The 18,449-nt window shown below is 38.1% G+C and overlaps 1 protein-coding gene across 1 annotated transcript in view; it reads right to left on the bottom strand.

Moving 5' to 3' along the window:
- Positions 1–9,209: 9,209 nt before the first annotated feature.
- Positions 9,210–18,449, bottom strand: part of PIK3CA (phosphatidylinositol-4,5-bisphosphate 3-kinase catalytic subunit alpha) — a 61,263-nt gene continuing 52,023 nt past the window's right edge. Inside the window, exons 18-22 of the mRNA XM_061637360.1 lie at positions 17,411–17,489; positions 16,597–16,767; positions 13,924–14,041; positions 13,277–13,428; positions 9,210–11,480 (exon numbers count right to left, since the gene is read on the bottom strand). Coding sequence (XP_061493344.1) covers positions 11,210–11,480; positions 13,277–13,428; positions 13,924–14,041; positions 16,597–16,767; positions 17,411–17,489 — 791 coding nt within the window. The 3' untranslated portion in view covers positions 9,210–11,209. The remainder of the gene's footprint in view (positions 11,481–13,276; positions 13,429–13,923; positions 14,042–16,596; positions 16,768–17,410; positions 17,490–18,449) is intronic.

Genomic DNA, 18,449 nt, shown 5'->3' with positions numbered 1-18,449 from the left:
AGAACGTCAAAAAAATATTATTTTAAAGATACAAGAAGGAGATGAGACGCTGACAGACAATGTAAAAATCAAAAAGATCTTTCATCAATATTACTCAACATTGTATAAGTGTCAAGAAATTCCATCTGAAAAAATAGAAGAGTATTTATTTAAACAGAATTTGCCTAAAATTACAGATTTTCAGAGACAAGTTATTAATGGCCCTATTACGTCAAGAGAGATATCTGAAGCTATAAATAAAATTAAATTAGGAAAGGCACCAGGACCAGATGGGCTATCTGCAATGTATTATAAATGTTTGGAGGAAGAACTCCTGCTACCTTTACAGTCTACAATGAATTCTATTTTGCAAGAGGGAAAGATACCGGATAGTTGGAAAAATGCTAATATAACATTAATACCTAAAGAGGACCAAGATTTAACTAAAACAAAAAATTATCGGCCAATATCTCTACTGAATAATGACTATAAAATTTTTACAATGATTTTGGCTGAAAGATTGAAAATAATATTGCAACAATTTATTCAGGAAGATCAATCAGGGTTTTTACCTAAAAGACAATTACGTGACAACGTCAGGAATGTTTTGAATGTGTTGGAATATTTAGAACAACGAAATGATAAACAAGCAGCTCTGATTTTTTTAGATGCTGAAAAAGCATTTGATAATTTGAATTGGAAATTTATGTTCCAGGTTTTGGAGCAAATGGACTTTGGAGACAACTTTATAAAATGGATTAGATCGATTTATACATCACAGAAGGCCCAGATAATTGTTAATGGAGACTTAACGGACTCATGTGAAATACAAAAGGGTACAAGACAGGGATGTCCATTATCTCCCCTTTTATTTATTCTGGTTTTAGAAGTGTTGCTTAGAGATATAAGGCAAGATAAAAGGATTTCGGGATTAAAAATAAAAAAAGAAGAATATAAATTGAGAGCATTTGCTGATTTGATAATTGTACTAGAAAACCCTTTGGAAGGAATTCATATACTGATGGACAAATTAAAAGAATTTGGACCTTTAGCAGGATTTAAGATCAACAATCAAAAAACAAAGATGTTGGTGAAAAATTTAACTTTAAGGGAACAGAAAGAGTTAATGGACAAGACAGATTTTACAATAGAAAAAAAGTTGAAATATCTAGGCATTATTATGACAAATAAAAACTCAAAGTTGTTTCACAATAATTACGAAAAATTATGGACAGAGATTAAGAAAGACTTGCTAAGATGGGATAAACTACAACTGTCATTAATGGGTAGAATATCTGTGATAAAAATGAATGTATTACCGAGAATGATGTTTTTGTTTCAAACAATACCTGTAATATCCTCTGATTTACCTTTTAAACAATGGCAAAAAGATATTTCTAAATTTGTATGGCAAGGAAAAAAACCAAGAGTTAAATTTAAATTACTTCAAGACGCTAAAGAAAGAGGAGGACTGGGATTACCAAATTTGAGACTTTATTTTGCTGCCTGCTGTTTAGTCTGGATAAAGGAATGGATCTTATTGAGGAATAAAAGACTATTGGATTTGGAGGGCCACAATCTGAAGTGGGGATGGCATGGATATCTATGGTATGACAAAGTAAAAGTAAATGTAGACTTTAATAATCATTTTATAAGACGTCCTCTGTTGAAAATATGGAATAGATACAAACCAAGGTTTTATTCGAAAATACCATTATGTGTCTCAAGTCAAGAAGCGTTTTATAGAAGAGAAATGTCTGGAAAAGAGAAATGGTTAACTTATCAAGAACTATTAGAAAATGTACATGGAGAATACATAATGAAAGAGAGAGAACAATTGATAAAGGAAGGATATAGTTTTCATTGGTTTGCATATTTACAATTGTTAGAAAGATATAAAATGGACAAGAAAATGTATGGGTTTGAAATAAATAAATCTGATTTTGAAATAGGTTTGTGTACAAATGATGAAAACATAATTGCAAAAATGTATAAACTTTTATTGAAAATGGATATGGAGGAAGAACAAGTAAAAGAGTGCATGGTAAAGTGGGCAAAAAATTTTGGTCATAACATACAAATGGATCAATGGGAAAATATGTGGAAAAAAGGCTTGAAATTTACATTATGTTATAATCTTAAAGAAAATTTTTATAAAATGATGTACCGTTGGTATATGACTCCAGAAAAGCTGTCAAAAATGTATAGTAATGTCTCTAATGTTTGTTGGAAATGTAAACAACAAGAAGGATCTTTTTATCATATGTGGTGGTCATGTAAAAAGGCGAAATTATTTTGGGCACAGATAGGTAGGAAGATGCAAAAAATTCTAAAGATAAATATTCAGTCAAAACCAGAATTTTTTTTATTGGGTTTTATGGATAAACAAATAGAAAAGAAATATGGAAGAATAATATTATATATGACTACGGCAGCAAGATTATTATATGCACAAAAGTGGAAAATGGAATCAACACCAACAATGGAAGAATGGTTATTGAAATTAATGGACTTAGTAGAAATGGATAAATTGACATGTTTACTTAGAGAAAAATCGACAGATACATTTCTTAAGGAATGGAAACCTCTCTTAGACTTTTTGTTGAAAGATCAAAATAAAATGATGATACTGGGATTTGACGATTAATTAAGACAGCCTATGGAGAAAAGGGACTCTGTATGTATACATTAAGGGACAGGTTTGATGTATATTATATATTTATAGCAGATCTGCGACAAATCGGAAGTCAACTATTTTATTTTTATTTTTTTGTTGATGTATTGTTATGTCTTTTTGACTTTGTTTTGTTTGTTTTTGGAAAAATTTGAATAAAAATTATTAAAAAAAAAAAAAAAAAAAGAGCCACCAAGGCAGTTTACCACATTTAAAACATTCCTATTGAAAATTGGAGAGCATCAAAACAAACAAAAGGCAAACAATCCACAGTAGGCAAAGTGAAATTCACTAAAAGAGAGGAATAAAAACATTTTGACTGTCAACCTAAAAGGCATCAGAGACGGGACCAAAATGTAACCTCTCTTGAAAGCGAATTCCAAGTTCAGGATGCCACCATCAAAAAAACTGTCCTGCATCCTTGCAAACTGTAGTTCTTTTGGCAATGAAACACTGAGTAGGATCTCTGAAGATGACTGCAACCGACAGGCAGGGTCATAGAATCATAGAATAGTAGAGTTGGAAGGGGTCTATAAGGCCATCGAATCCAACCCCCTGCTCAATGCAGAAATCCATATCAAAGCATTCCTGACAGATGGCTGTCCAGCTGCCTCTAGAATGCCTCCAGTGTCGGAGAGCCCACTACCTCTCTAGGTAATTGATTCCATTGTTGTATGGCTCTAACAGTTAGGAAGTTTTTCCTGATGTCCAGTCGAAATCTGGCTTCCTGCAACTTGAGCCCATTATTCCGTGTCCTGCACTCAGGGACGATCGAGAAGAGATCCTGGCCCTCCTGTATGTGACAACCTTTCATGTACTTGAAGAGTGTTATCATATGTCCCCTCAGTCTTCTCTTCTCCAGGCTAAACATGCCCAGTTCTTTCAGTCTTTCCTCATAGGGCTTTGTTTGCAGTCATGCAGTGGTCCTTCAAATATCCTGGCACTGTTAAAATTGTGCTAATTATATTTTTACAGATTTTGAGTTTTTATATTGCATTTATTGTTATCGCCCTTGGAAGCTTCTGCTGACTGATGTCTATAAATTTGCAAAATAATAAAGTAAGATCTGATCGACGCAGGTGAGCAGTCACCATGCTATCCTTCTTGACCACTTCCAATAAGGGACCATGTAGATAAGTATGTTTGTTGTATGATTATAATGGTCCACTGATGCACTCCCATGTCCATGTTTAAGATGCAGATGTTTCACAGTGCACTCTTATTCCTTCTGGAAGTAAGCCCCGCTGAGTTCAGCCAGGCAGAGCAATCCAAACTATAGGAAACCAATGTAAATTATGCCCCTATGCTAAACTCCATTCCACCCTTTTGGCCAGTGTAACTTTTACCAAGTTGCTAGGTCATGTGACTGAGCTGAATGAAGCTTGGAATATGGTAAGTCTCCCCCTGCCCCTCCCCTGGGATTTCCCCTTTTTTGGGGGACTTACTCCAGCCTTGGCTCAGCTAGCTTTGGCTGAGCTGGGATGGCGACTTAATGCAGGCACATCTATGGCTGAGTCAGGATAAGGGATTGCAGCTGGCATAGCCCTGGCTGAGCCTGGGCTCAGTTTATTCAGCCAGAGACCCACCTATTCCAAACTCTGCTCATCCCAGATCTTGGGTTTGGATTGCTCCCTTGCTAAGTTTCACATATACTAGTCTTCTATTTCCTGACATTCACCCCTGGTCTCCATGAGCTTATATGTAGTATACCTGTTGTATGGAAACTTACAGACCCATGTGATAATTTTTTAATTTTAACTTAAATCTAAAACTGGAAGATCTGAATTTTTAAAAATAGCAGCACAATCTCCTCTAATGATCACTTTCTTTAAAGCATTATAAAAAGAACCTTAGATATCAAAATCCATTGTTATGTGTGTTAAGGTGTGCATCCTGGGGGGGGGGGGAATCAAAAGACCTGGAACCATCACAGAAATATCCACAGAATGTCAAGTTTTAACAGCTGTATATAATGATCCTCTCCTCTTCGGATGCACACTTTAACGTGGTAAGGGGGTTTGAGAGTGTTGAAGAAGCTAAGAGCAATGCCGTCAGGAGTCTAGACCAAGAGGCTAGACTTCTAGCAGGGGGACCCAAAGCAGAATGGTCAAAGCTGAAACACCAGACTAAGATGCATCCAAACTCAGAGGAAGGCAATGGTAAACCACCTCTGAATATCTCTTACCATGAAAGCCCTATGAACAGAGTATCCAAAATGCAACACGAGATAGTGCTGGAAGATGAGACCCCCAGGTCAGAAGGCACTCACCGAGCTACTGGGGAAGAACAAAGGACAAGTACGAGTAGGAAGCCCAGAGGCTGATGCGCACAGATGCGAAAGGAGAGTCCGGAGTTGTACGACGCACACAATAGGAACATGGAATGTGAGAAGCATGAACCAGGGAAAGTTAGAAATTGTCAAGCGAGAAATGGAACGCATCAACATTACAATACTTGGTGTGAGTGAACTAAAATGGACAGGAATGGGACATTTCCAATCAGGCAACTACAAAATATTTTATGCAGGAAATGAGAAATTAAGAAGAAATGGGGTTGCTTTAATAGTGAGAAGTGATGTAGCAAGAACAATTAGGAGCTACAACGCAAGGTCTGAGTGAGTGATATAAATGAGATTAAATGGGAAACCTATCAACATAACCATCATCCAAGTCTATGCTCCGACGGCAAACGCAGAAGAGGAATTGGAGAGATTTTACGCAGAAATACAGGAAGAAACTGATCACACACCAAAACAAGATGTGCTGATAATCATGGGGGATTGGAATGCAAAAGTAGGGAACAGAGAAAAATTAGGAATTGTGGGGAAATAGGGCTTAGGTGACAGAAATGAAGCAGGAGACAGACTTATTGAATTCTGTGAAGCCAATAATTTGTTTCTTGCCAACACATTTTATGAACAACTGAAAAGACGACTGTACACGTGGACATCACCAAATGGTCAATATAGGAATCAAACTGATTATATAATTGGTAGCAGACGATGGAGAAGTTCCATACTTTCTGCAAAAACAAGACCAGGAGCAGACTGCGGTACAGATAATGAACTGGTCGTATCGAAAATCAGAGTAAAGCTAAAGAAGACCAACAAAGCACTCATAATGCCAAAATACAATTTAAATAACATCCCAGAAGCATATACAGATCAAATAAGGAACAGGTTTGAGGCTTTAAACTTAGTTGACAGAGAACCAGAAGAACTATGGAATGAAGTCAGAGATGTTATCAGAGAAGAATGCGAAAAGACAATACCCTCTAGTTAAAAAGAGAGAAAAACCCCAATGGATGACTGAAGAAACTCTTAAAATGGTTAAAGAGAGAAGGAAAGCAAAAGCAAAAGGAGACAGAAACACGGTCAGAACCCTAAATGCAACAATACAGCAACTAGTACGTAGGGACAAAGAGAACTATTACAATAGTTACTGTACAGAAATAGAAGAGGACAACAAAAAGGACAGAACAAGAGCCCTGTTCCAAAAGACTAGAGAAATGAAAGGGAAATTTAACCCAAGAGTAGGGATGTTGAATAATCAACAGAGGAACACACTGACTGACCGAGATGAAATAAAAGGAAGATGGAAGCAATGCACTGAAGAACTCTATAAAAGAGATGCCAGGATGACAGATTCATTTACGGAGGAACCATATGATGAAGAACCAGAAATTTTAGAATCAGTCCAAATTTTGACTAAAATCTGTCAAGAAATATGGAAAATTAAACAATGGTCCACAGACTGGAAGCATTCCATATACATCCCAATTCCAAAGAAAGGGGATCCCAGGGAATGCAGTAATTATTGAACTATTGCCTTAATATCCCATGCAAGTAAAGTAATGCTCAAGATTCTACAACAAAGGCTCTTGCCATATATGCAGCGGAAAATGCCAGACGTCCAAGCTGGATTTAGAAAGGGAAGAGGTACCACAGATCATATCGCAAACATACATTGGATAATGGAACGGACCAAGGAATTTCAGAAGAAAATCACCCTGTGCTTTATAGATTACAGCAAAGCCTTTGACTGTGTAGATCATGAAAAACTATGGAATGCTTTAAAAGCAATGGGGGTGCCACAGCATCTGATTGTCCTGATGCGCAACCTATACTCTGGACAAGAGGCTACTGTAAAGACAGAATTTGGAGAAACCGATTGGTTACCGACTGGTTCCCCACTGGAAAGGGTATGAGACAGGGGTGTATTTTATCACCCTATTTGTTTAATCTGTACGCAGAACATATCATACGGAAAGCAGGATTGGACCAAGATGAAGGAGGTGTGAAAATTAGAGGGAGAAATATCAATAATTTAAGATATGCAGACGATGCCATACTACTAGCAGAAACCAGTAATGATTTGAAATGAATGCTGATGAAAGTTAAAGAGGAAAGCACAAAAGCAGGACTACAGCTGAACGTCAAAAAGTCTAAAGTAATGACAACAGAAGATTCATGCAACTTTACAGATGACAATGAGGACATTGAACTTGTCAAGGATTATCAATACCTTGGCACAATCATTAACCAAAATGGAGACAATAGTCAAGAAATCAGAAGGCTAGGACTGGGGAGGGCAGCTGTGAGAGAACTAGAAAAGGTCCTCAAATGTAAAGATGTATCACTGAACACTAAAGTCAGGATCATTCAGACCATGGTATTTCCGATCTCTATGTATGGATGTGAAAGTTGGACAGTGAAAAAAGTTGATAATAGAAAAATCAACTCATTTGAAATGTGGTGTTGGAGAAGAGCTTTGCAGATACCATGGTCTGCAAAAAAGACAAATAATTGGGTGTTAGAACAAATTAAACCAGAACTATCACTAGAAGCTAAAATGATGAAACTTAGGTTATCATACTTTGGACACATAATAAGAAGACATGATTCATTAGAAAAGATAATAATGCTGGGAAAAACAGAAGGGAGTAGAAAAAGAGGAAGGCCAAACAAGAGATGGATTGATTCCATAAAGGAAGGCACAGACCTGAACTTACAAGATCTGAACAGGGTGGTTCATGGCAGATGCTCTTGGAGGTCACTGATTCATAGGGTCGCCATATGTCGTAGTCGACTTGGAGGCACATAACAACAACAACAATATAATGATCCTATGCACTTGTGCTTGCTGGCAATATAGATCCAAGAACTGTGTGCTCAGCATTTTCTGGCAAGCCTTGCAATGCTTTAAGTCTTCATTAGACATTACATCTTTTTTTACATTAATCTTCATAGCCTTGAAAGGTAGAATCTCCACCCATTCCCTCAACAGAACAAAAGCTTGCCAGAAATAAAGTCATAGGCGTCTGTGACCTTACAAGATTTCTCATTGACATTTTAAGTTTAGACCAACTGAAGTATTACTTCATTACTACAGATGCTGGTATTTTCTGTAGTAAAATAGATTACAACTGCTATATTAGTATGAGATGGATTACATAAGGAAGGGTCGTTGCTCAATGGCAGAGCACATGCTTTGCATGCAGAAGGTCCCATGTTCAATCCCTGGTGTTTCAAGAAAGGACCGGGAAAAATTCTGGAGAGGGGCTGACCATTAGTATAGAAAATACTGAATTAGATAGACCCGTGGTTTGACTTGGTATAAGGTAGTTTTTATGTTATAAAAATGTCACAGCATTAGCTTTCTCATTATTCCTAAATGAACAGAATCCAAAAAAAGCTACAAATCTGTAGACGACAACCTAATAGTAATCACACATATGGGTAACTTATAAAAGAAATCAAGCACCGGAGACATTGGCTGGGATCCAGAGCACTTTAGGTGCACCCAGTGAAATATTTGATGAACAGACTCCCCCCTCCCAGCTCTGACATTCGTAAGTCCCCTTAGTTTTAAAAAAAAGTTTTGGCATGCAGCATGGGAGGATGCTTTTTGAGAAAAACAAGCCCAAAGTATGCAATGGGTGGCACAGTTCTTGTCATGTATAGGAGGAGTGAGCATGCTTTAGACATCAGGAAACAGATCAGAATACCAAAAGACCGCTCCAAGAAGGCCAAAAAACTATTTTTTATCGCTCTAACCTTGGCTTCTATTCTACAAACCTGTGTGACATTATATGCACCAATATTAGTTTTTCAGAAGAGTGTATTTGTAGTTGCTGTCCTCGATTCAGAATGCTCAACTTGAGGGATGTGTTTTTCCTTTCAAGTTAAAGTACAAACTGCATACTCAGAATTTATCTTGCTAAAGAAATATAGCCTCTCACTCATTTACATTCTATACAAATTTATTCATAATGTTATACTCTAATACCTAATGTCAGCACATTATATTCAGACTGGTATTGCACTCCAAGTAATACCTAGATTTGAGGGACAGAAGAAAAGGCAAGTAAACTCAATCATTCAGATTTCTGGAACATTTTCAGATCCTACGAATCAAGTGAGACAACAACATTAATGTGGAAGAAATGGCACCTTATATATCCTGGACTCAAAATATCTGGCATTTTTAAAAAAAATGTTTCGGAATAAGTTGTACCAGCAGTTATGCTAGTCAGTGCCATTTTTATCAGTTTCATGTTATAAAGACAGTACACACATGCGCGCGCGCGCACACGCACGCACGCACGCACACACACACACACACACACACACACACACAGAGGCATAAAATATGGATTGGCTATCTCCACATGCTAGGGACTATTGTCTTTTTTGCAGTACAAAGGACTATTTAGTGATCAGATTGAAAATATAGTTATTTTCTAGTATGTTGGTTACTGCGATTAAGCAGTTACTTTTTAACAGTCCAAGGAAGAGGGCCAAGACAGAGATGGACTCCAAAGTCAAGAGTAAACACGATACCCAGAATATTATTTAAATAATATTGCCTGAGATATTATTTGGAGGAAGACCTGCAGGGTGTCATTCCCTCCTAAAACACCATAGCTGATATCAGTACTGAAAATATGGGTTACAATTTAACTTATGTCTGCTTATACCTCCATAGACTCATCTTCCTAGGGAAGTAAAAGCAGTTACTAGTGGAAGCACAGGCTTTTCTAACAACCAGCCTTAACTTGTGTGTGTCAAGAAGCAGAGGACACAGGTACTTGTCTTCTCCTCCCCTCATTTCTCAATCCATGCAACTCTCTCTTCTTTGTTGAACACCAGTACTGAAAACCAATCAAAGAGTTTTTGCAAGAGAATGTTCCTCCTTGGAAGTCAAGGTCTTTGCATATCCATTGATGTGCCTGGTCCCATGCCAAGGATTATCATCAATGTGCCAAATTCAGTATGAACTTCAGCAAGTGTTCATTGCTTGATTTAAACTCACTATCAAAGTTTGAGAATGCAATAGACAATGGAGTTGGATGTTCTAATCTTAAAAAGTGTTTACTTGGAAATGAATCTCACTGATTTCAATAGAATCCCCTTCCAAGCAAATGAATTGGGCAGCAGGCAGTAGCCTTCTGCTATAGGGCCACTGCAGGAACAGACGTTTGTGCTGCTGCAACTAAACAGCATCCTAAATAGTGGGGTGCACCTATGCAGCTCTACCCAACTTGCTGTTGGAAAGCCCCTAAATCTTTTCTTGCCAGAGCTGAGCTTGATGTAGGGCTTTAGAGTCAAGTCTACACATACATGGACAACTCGTGCCCTGAACCAGCACAGGGACCTTAAAACATGATCCTACAGGTCACAGCAACAGCCTAGAGGCTTATACAATCAGGCTCTTAGACAGAGAAGTGGTCTACAAAATTAAAATGACAGAAAACTGGACAAATCAATGTAAAGAAATATTATATATTAATAACTTCTGTTATATAAATAACCTTTATAAAAATAATTTTTAATTCTAATACCTCTTTTTGGGCTCTGAAAAACATGCATGAAAAAATGTATTGAGGTTTAGGTTAGAAAAAAATCAAATCCAAAGTGTTGTACTAAATTCAATCCTCCCCATTAGCTAGACTTTTGAGGGGCTAGGAAAGGTAATCACTTAAACCTACTAATACTGTCCAGCAGAATCTTAAGATTTATTCCTAAGAACTTGTTTGAACTAGATGGTCAAATAAAAACAAAAATTGCTACTCTAAAATCCACCAATTATATCTGACATTATAAAGGCACCATCTTCTCTAATTTACTGAGTAGAGTTCATGGGAGAGGAAAACTCTTTCAGGAGCAATTAATATTGCCAAGCTTTCCTTCTTTTCAATGTTTTGAAACCAACATGAGCCCAATTTTCACCAGACCAATTGGAACATGTGAAAGACTGGTTTTAATGCTGGCACAGATTCTCTAATTAAACAAGGACATCTCTGAAGTTTACCTTTCTGGACTTAAGGCATTACATGACTGTACATATAGGAAAAGTTGTATTTTGTAATGCACAATGTGTAGTGTTCCAAAACCCTGCTTTACATAATTAAATAGCTTTGAGTTTTTAATCTTGCTGCAAGTTCAAATGCTGTTCACGGTTTGTGCAATTATAATGCAACAAGTCATTACTGCCAACAGTGCAGTGGGACACCCACAAAATTAGCCATTAGTTTTTCAGCATCTTTACTGTTGTTTCAGTTCAAGGCATGCTGCTTTATTGTGTGGAAGATCCAATCCATTTTTGTTGTCCAGCCACCATGATGAGCATCATTCATCTGTTTCATGAAATACTCAAGTGCTTCCTGTTCTGTTTTGTCCAATGCAAGGGTCTTGCGAATATATGCAATGTCATCAAATGACTGTAGTTCTGGCATCCCAGAACCAAGCATCATGGAGAAGAGGTTTATGAAAAGATTGGCATGCTGCCGGATTGCTAGATAAGCCTTGTAACACATTTCTTGGAACCTTCAAATGAAGAAAAAAATATAAAGATACCCATCAGACCTTTTTGAGGATCAATACAAGAAAAGGAGTACCAAAAATAGTTGCCAGCTGACCTTTTCATTTGAAAACACCTTGATGCTATCAACATTTCTTTGTTCTGTGGCATTAAAAGAAAACTATTTTCCCATCGAGGAAAAAAGTGATTTGCACAGTGCTGTCCATTGTAAAATCATATTGCCAGCCTTATACAAGTTCCTCAAAAAGTAATTTTGGAGATACAGATAAGAGTCTCTGGACAAGTTCTTTTAAACTACTAAATTCAGAATCTAATTGTTTCAACACACTGGTCATACCTGTGACCAATAAGCCTCTCACTGTTTCCTGCTTTAGCTTGACTCCACTTATTACAGGGTACAAACTCCTCATTCTGGAATATACCTGAGGATGAATATACCAATTTTCCCTTTGGGGAATACCTAATCATGGCTCATATGCTGCCTTGGATTGTTCCCTGATATTTAGGGAAAATGTTTTTGGAGCAGCCAAGGAGCTTCAAAAGGCCTCATGCATGCATGCATGCAGTAGACCAGGAGTTTCCAAACTTTTTCCCCCATGGACCACTTAAAAATTGCTGAGGGTCTTGGCAGAACGCTTAGGACCACACTGCATCTCCTCCCTCTCCACTGGAGAGTGGCAGGGCGGACACGATCCTGTGGGGTGTTGCTTCACAAGCACCTTCCCTGCAGGGATGGCTTTTGAGAAGCAGCACCTTGCATGGAGGCTTAGATCCTGTGGCCTGCTGCTTTTCAGGAGCCTCCCCTACGGGGATGACAAGCCGCATCAACAGGATGGAAGCCCTCCTGCACTTGGTTGGGGAGGGGAGGGAAAGCAGCATTTCTACAGGCAGCCCCCTGGGGATTCTCCCCTCCCCCCTTCTTTAATCAGGGTTTAAAACCAAGATTAAATATGCAACCAGGAAAGGGATGCAAGGAGAGGCTGTCATTCCTCTCCCCCCCCATTTTGTGATCCCTAGTTTGATCAGGGTTTAAAGCCTGGTTAAATATATGATTGTGTAGTGGGTGGGGGAAGAAGAGAATGTCATTCCTCTTCCGTCTCCCTTGTGATCACTTGTTTAGTCAAGATTTAAAACCCTAATTAAACATGCATCAGGAAGGAGTGGAAGGAGAGGCTTTCATTCAATCCAACACCTCATGATCATGGTTTAAAGCCCTGATTAAACATGCAGTCAGGAGGGGAAAGGAAGGGGCTGCGTGGAAGGGGCTTGTGAGGGAGCATCAGCCTTCCTGCTCAAGCCCCCTGACAGTCTCAGATCGCTGAGTGGTCTGACCTGACCCCAAAGTAATCTGGGGCTAACTGTACCTGCCCTAGCTGAAGCCTGGATCCCCCCGAATCACTACAATTTGGTTAAGGATTTGGGCTTCAGCCAGTGCACAGCTCTAGAATCAACATACTTTCGAAGTGGAAGATGAGATAACGATACAGCAGCCACATGAAGCTTGGATCATAGTTTAGTAACCTCTGCAGTAGACTGTTTGTGGTCCTTTAGATTCTAACCATGCTTTCCAGAAGTTCCCTATGTTGTATCAGTAGTATTTAATAACTATTAAAATTAGTTTCTACAAAATGTATGATCGTTCATGTAAAAATTAAGGTAGCAATGACAAAGCTTTTATTCAAGAAAGCTTGGTTCAACTATCATTTTTCTCCTCTACAAACTTTCAGGGAAATAACATCTAACTAATTACATAGTAATATTTGCTTATAACAATTAAAACTTCTAATATAAAATGGCTCACCTTTCAAATTCTCTTGTTTTGGTACATTCTTGGGCTCCTTTACTAATCACTATCAAGAAATCTTGTGTTAAGACAAATGGCACACGCTCTCGTTTATAGCCAAACTTCTTCTTTTTGTGATCCAAGAAATGTCCAAAATCAATGTGAAATAGCTTTAAAGAAAATACATTTTTAGGTTATTACTAATTTGGAAAAGCCAAGAGGATAGAAAATTCCCATGTATGTATTAATCTGATATTATCCAAATGTCAACAACCAATTATCTATGCATTGCATCAGCAAATTTCAAACTGTTCCAGAAAACCTGGGATTTATCGGAAGCTTAGCAGGGGTTCCTCAAAGGCAGCTTGCCCACCACTATAAATAATTTGCCACTGAAATGCACAGCTGTAGAGATTGGGCGCCTTAGAGGGAATGCTCACAAGGAATAAAGGTGGAGGTTGTGATGCCCAAGAAGCCTTAACCAGTGTTTAGCATGAAGTTGTATTTTAGCCTAATGCCTCTGCAGTGCACAGAACTTCTTGGACAGATGCTTAGACGGTTCATAGCAGAAGTGTCTCCTGATAATAAGAAGTGCAGTGGTAGGACGTTTCTGCACTGCACAAATACCAATACAGATAAACTGAAATAATTCTAAGAATATTTACCTGCCCATCATCTTTCACCATGATATTGCTATTGTGACGATCTCCAATTCCCAATATGAAAGTAGCCACACAATAGCCAGCACAAGATCGTGTAAACAAATCAATAGCTGCATCATACCTATTAGAAACAAAGAAAACATGTTGAATATTGCATGCTCCATTGTTTTCGACTTCTTGCCAAAAGGATTTGGACACACCATGAAGCTGAATGATCTTGGGAGCATCCTGTTTTGATAGGGGTGAATTCAACATGTACTTTTAAATTGCTTTGCAAAGTAGTTTACAACTAAAACAATAGTAAATTTAAATCCCAAACCAAATACATACCAAATATAAAACAATGGATTCTATAAAATTAACTATCAAAAGGCTGAAGAAAAAAGAAAAGAGAAAGTTTTGACCTCTCTTGAAAGAAAACTAAAGATGGAGCCATGTGAACTTCGTGAGGGTTGGCATTCTAAAGATCCAGGCCTGTGACAGAAACGGTGCTATTTTTTTTTGGACGCCAATCTAGGCTCTGCATATGAATATTTAGCAGGATCTCATTGGAAGATCTTAATTGTCAACAGGGCTCACATAGGAGGAGGCATTCTCTCAGATAATCAAGATCCAGATTAGTTAAGGTTTTAGATATTAAAATCATCACCTTGAATTTGGCCCAGAAACAGATCAGTAAGCAAGTGCAGTAGCTCTCAGATAGGTATATTACAATGAAAATCTGCTCAAACCCATCAGTGAATGTCTCCATTTTGCACCAAGTAAAGCTTTCACTAGTGGTGCTATGCAGGTGGTGCTGCTTTGGGGCAGAAGTCCAGATTCCCACTCAGCAGAATGAGTAGGCAGCAGCCCCAAATGCAGCAGGGCTACTTTAGCTCATTCTGAAGTGAGTGAAGTCATGCACATTACTCTACACCCAGAGTAAATAAGCCCAGAGTCCAAAATTACCCAGATGCATCACTGGTTTCCATCTTTTATTTAGGTCATTGCTGAGCCTAGAACACTGTTCTTCAAACTTGGGTTCCTAGATGTTCTTGAACCCATTGTCATTAGCCAGCTCAGCCACTGGTCAAGGGCTCATGGGAGTTCTAGTCCAACAACATCTGGGGACCCAGAGTTAACACTGAAAATACTTGCTTAACTATTGATGTCTGAGGGGTACCAGCTGTTGCACATATTCCATCTACTTCTGTTTGGTGGTTGACTGAGTCTTGTAGCTGCTTGGCAAGAAGGGATGGGGGCTCCTGTTGGAGTAGTATCTTGATACTTACTTTAAAGATTATTTGATGTCTGCTCCCCAGTGGTGAACTTGTTATAAATAAATCAAGCATCGCTATAGTTCCCAGCACTTGCTTCTTACAATGAAAGTGCTGAAATGGTTCTTGGACTTCCTAACACTTGGGGGCATGAGAAATCATGGGAAAATACAGTGGCAGATTATTATGGGATACTGATAATGGAAGAATGGCTACTGAAATTATTGGACTTAACAGGATTATTGAAGATGGAAGATGGAATTAGAATTGATAATGGAAGAATGGCTATTGAAATTATTGGACCTAACAGATTTGATGAGATGGATTAATCGATATGTTTATTTGGAGAAAAATTGATAGATATATTTCTCAAGGAAGTGAAACCTCTCTTTGACTTTTTGTGGAAAGAATAAAGTAATGTTTCTGAGATTTGATGATTAATTAAGATAACTACTGGAGGAAAGTGATTTTGTAATATAATTTAAGAGACAGGATTGTTATATATTGTAGACCTATAACTGATCTGCGACAAATCGGAAGTCAACATTTTATTTTATTGTTTAATTATTTTTGTTTTGTTTTGTTATGTTTTTGAAAATTTGAATAAAAATTAATGATAAAAAAAAAGGAAAATACAGTGGCCAGATGTTAGCCATCATAAATCTGGAGGAGACCAGATAGGAATGTTGCTTCAGTAAAGTTTGCAAGAAGGTTTAGCATTAGTCACAAGGTTGTGTGGACTAACTGTTTCATCATCCTAAAACCAATCTCAGCCACAACCCAGAAAACCATGTGATCCATTGTGAATTTAACTTACTCAAGCAACATATGTGTCCTCCAGCATTGCACAGCAGATTACATCTGCACCATACATTTAAAGCACTATTATACCACTTTAACAGTCATGGCTTCTTACCTAAAGAATCCTGGAAAGTGTAGATTGTGAACGGTGCTGAGAATTGTTAAGAGGCCCCTATTCCCCTCACAGAGCAAAAATTCCCAGTGTTCCCTGGGAAAAGGGATTAACTGGTAAACCACTCTGAGAATTTTAGTTGTGAGAAGGGAATAGGGGTCTCCTTGCAACCCTCAGCATCCTTAACTACAGTTCCCAGGATTCTTTGGGGGGAAACAAGACTGTTAAAAGTGGTATAATGTTGCTTTAAATTGATGGTATGGATGTGGCCTCAGACTTGGCAGACGTAAAAGCAGTTATAGGAGCCTGCTGCCCCAAGAAAATGTTAATATGCCCTACAAGAAACAAACAAGTTCTTGCATGAACTTGGTTTGTTGCATTGGTCTGTTGCATTGTGGCCATACTTCATTATAAAAATATGGTAGTTTATAACAGAGGGAGAACATAAATTTCTTAGGCTTTTATCAAAGAAAGAATATAAGAGGGGGGAATTAAAATTCAACTTACATTTCCCCTTTGTTCTTGTCTTTGAGCCACTGATGTAACGTATGACTGTTGAACTGCAGCGCACCTTTAAGGCCACCTTTGCACTGGATCTGCATTATTGTGTGTGAATTTCTCACAACCTCAATGAGCCCCACACAGTCGCCAATAGATAAACAACCGTAAGGCAGCATCCTAGAAGAGGAACGTGAGGGGTTTTTTTTCTTTTTTAAAAAAATATGGTGATGTATGCTTTAAGGTATCAATATGGCCACTGAACAAAACGCACAGGCATAGAAATATCTGTGTAATAACCAAATTTTGCTTTCTTACTGGAGAAAAATCAAACCATTTGGATATACCACACCAGGACCAAAATTTAAAGAACTACACAATTAGTTCCATGCACCCAAGGCAACACTGGACTTGTGTTTCTGGAACAGCAGCTCAAAGCCATACGACAAGTAATTTTTTAAAAATAAAAAGGAGTTTCAAAAGCAATTTGTGGCATGGTATGGCATCTGCTCTTTCACGTAAAAGAGCCCACTGGGTATGCCTAAAGTAGCTCTTTGGATCCCAGCCCAGGAATAGGATGAACACATGTAAGAACATTAGATCATAATGATACTTGATTTTGTAGCTATTTACATCTTCACTGCATACTGATGGCAACGTTAAACAATAATGTGATTGATTAGATACTTTGTAGAACAAGTAGTTCTCTATCAGAATAAGTGATTTAAAATTTGTTACACTCTTGAACCAAACATGTTCTTCATCAGGTAGAAGCGGTAAAGAAAACCCAGACTGAAGGATTGCAAAATTTGTGAATACTTGCCTAAGATCAAGGCCTTGGTTTTGCCAGATATTTTCCATAATCCGAATGATCTGAAGTGTCAGCATATCCTGACGTAGATCTGAAAACATGCAAGTGGATATAGCCTTGAGAACTTTTGGAAGACAAGATACAGAATTAACAACTTCATTTTTAATACTGAATCAAAGATTTTTCACGATAAGCGTACTGTTTTTATTATCAAAGACTATGCCTCTGCATGTAAAAAAAACACCCCAACCTGAGGCAAAAATGTGAAATAAAACTAATCAAGTTTCAGGGCACATGACCATATCCATCTGCTTCAAGTCTATGGATGGGAGGGATCGACTTTGCCATAGGTATTGGAGCAGCAGGAGAAGAGATTACCAAGGGCTCTGGTCCCTCCCTCCCCCAATGCCAGCCACCACCTACACAGCAACATACTGTAAATACTTTTGCCAGAATGGAGTACCCATGAAGTAATCATGGTGGTTCCTTGTGTTTGCTCAGCAAAGCTCTTGGTAATCTCTGTGTGCATGTGCTCTCCCAAACGAAAACTGCCTACATGCAATAACCACAGCTCTCTGCTTTGTCTCCCCTAGTAGAGAAACACCATACAGGAAAGTAGTGACTACCTTTCCCACAATAAGAGTAGCATGAACAGGTAGGGAGTAGCTGGAGAGGCTGTATCTCAACTCCATTTGGAGCGTCGTCTTGCTCTTCACCCAGTACCTTTATTTATTTTTAAAAATTATAAGCTATGCCTTTATCCAAAAACCGAATTCCGTGTTGTTTACAGAGGAATTAAAAATGCATAGCACAATATTAAAGCACAGACACACAATACAATAAAACTGAGAGGAACAAAACTGAAAAATAAGCTGAAAAATAACTTTAAATGGATGGAGAAATAAAAATAAATATAGTGTTGGTGGCAGGCATACCTGTCTTGGGAGGGCATTCCAGAGTTGGGGGGCCAGCAGAAAGACCCTCTCTTTTGTACATGCTTAATGTACTTCCCTAGAGATAAAACATGGACAAGGCCTCCACTAATGATCTT

The sequence above is a fragment of the Rhineura floridana genome, chromosome 7 (assembly GCF_030035675.1).
Source record: "Rhineura floridana isolate rRhiFlo1 chromosome 7, rRhiFlo1.hap2, whole genome shotgun sequence".
Taxonomy (NCBI): Eukaryota; Metazoa; Chordata; class Lepidosauria; order Squamata; family Rhineuridae; genus Rhineura; species Rhineura floridana.
The sequence above is the reverse complement of the archived record's forward strand: the minus strand, read 5'-3'. Positions and strand labels throughout refer to the sequence as shown.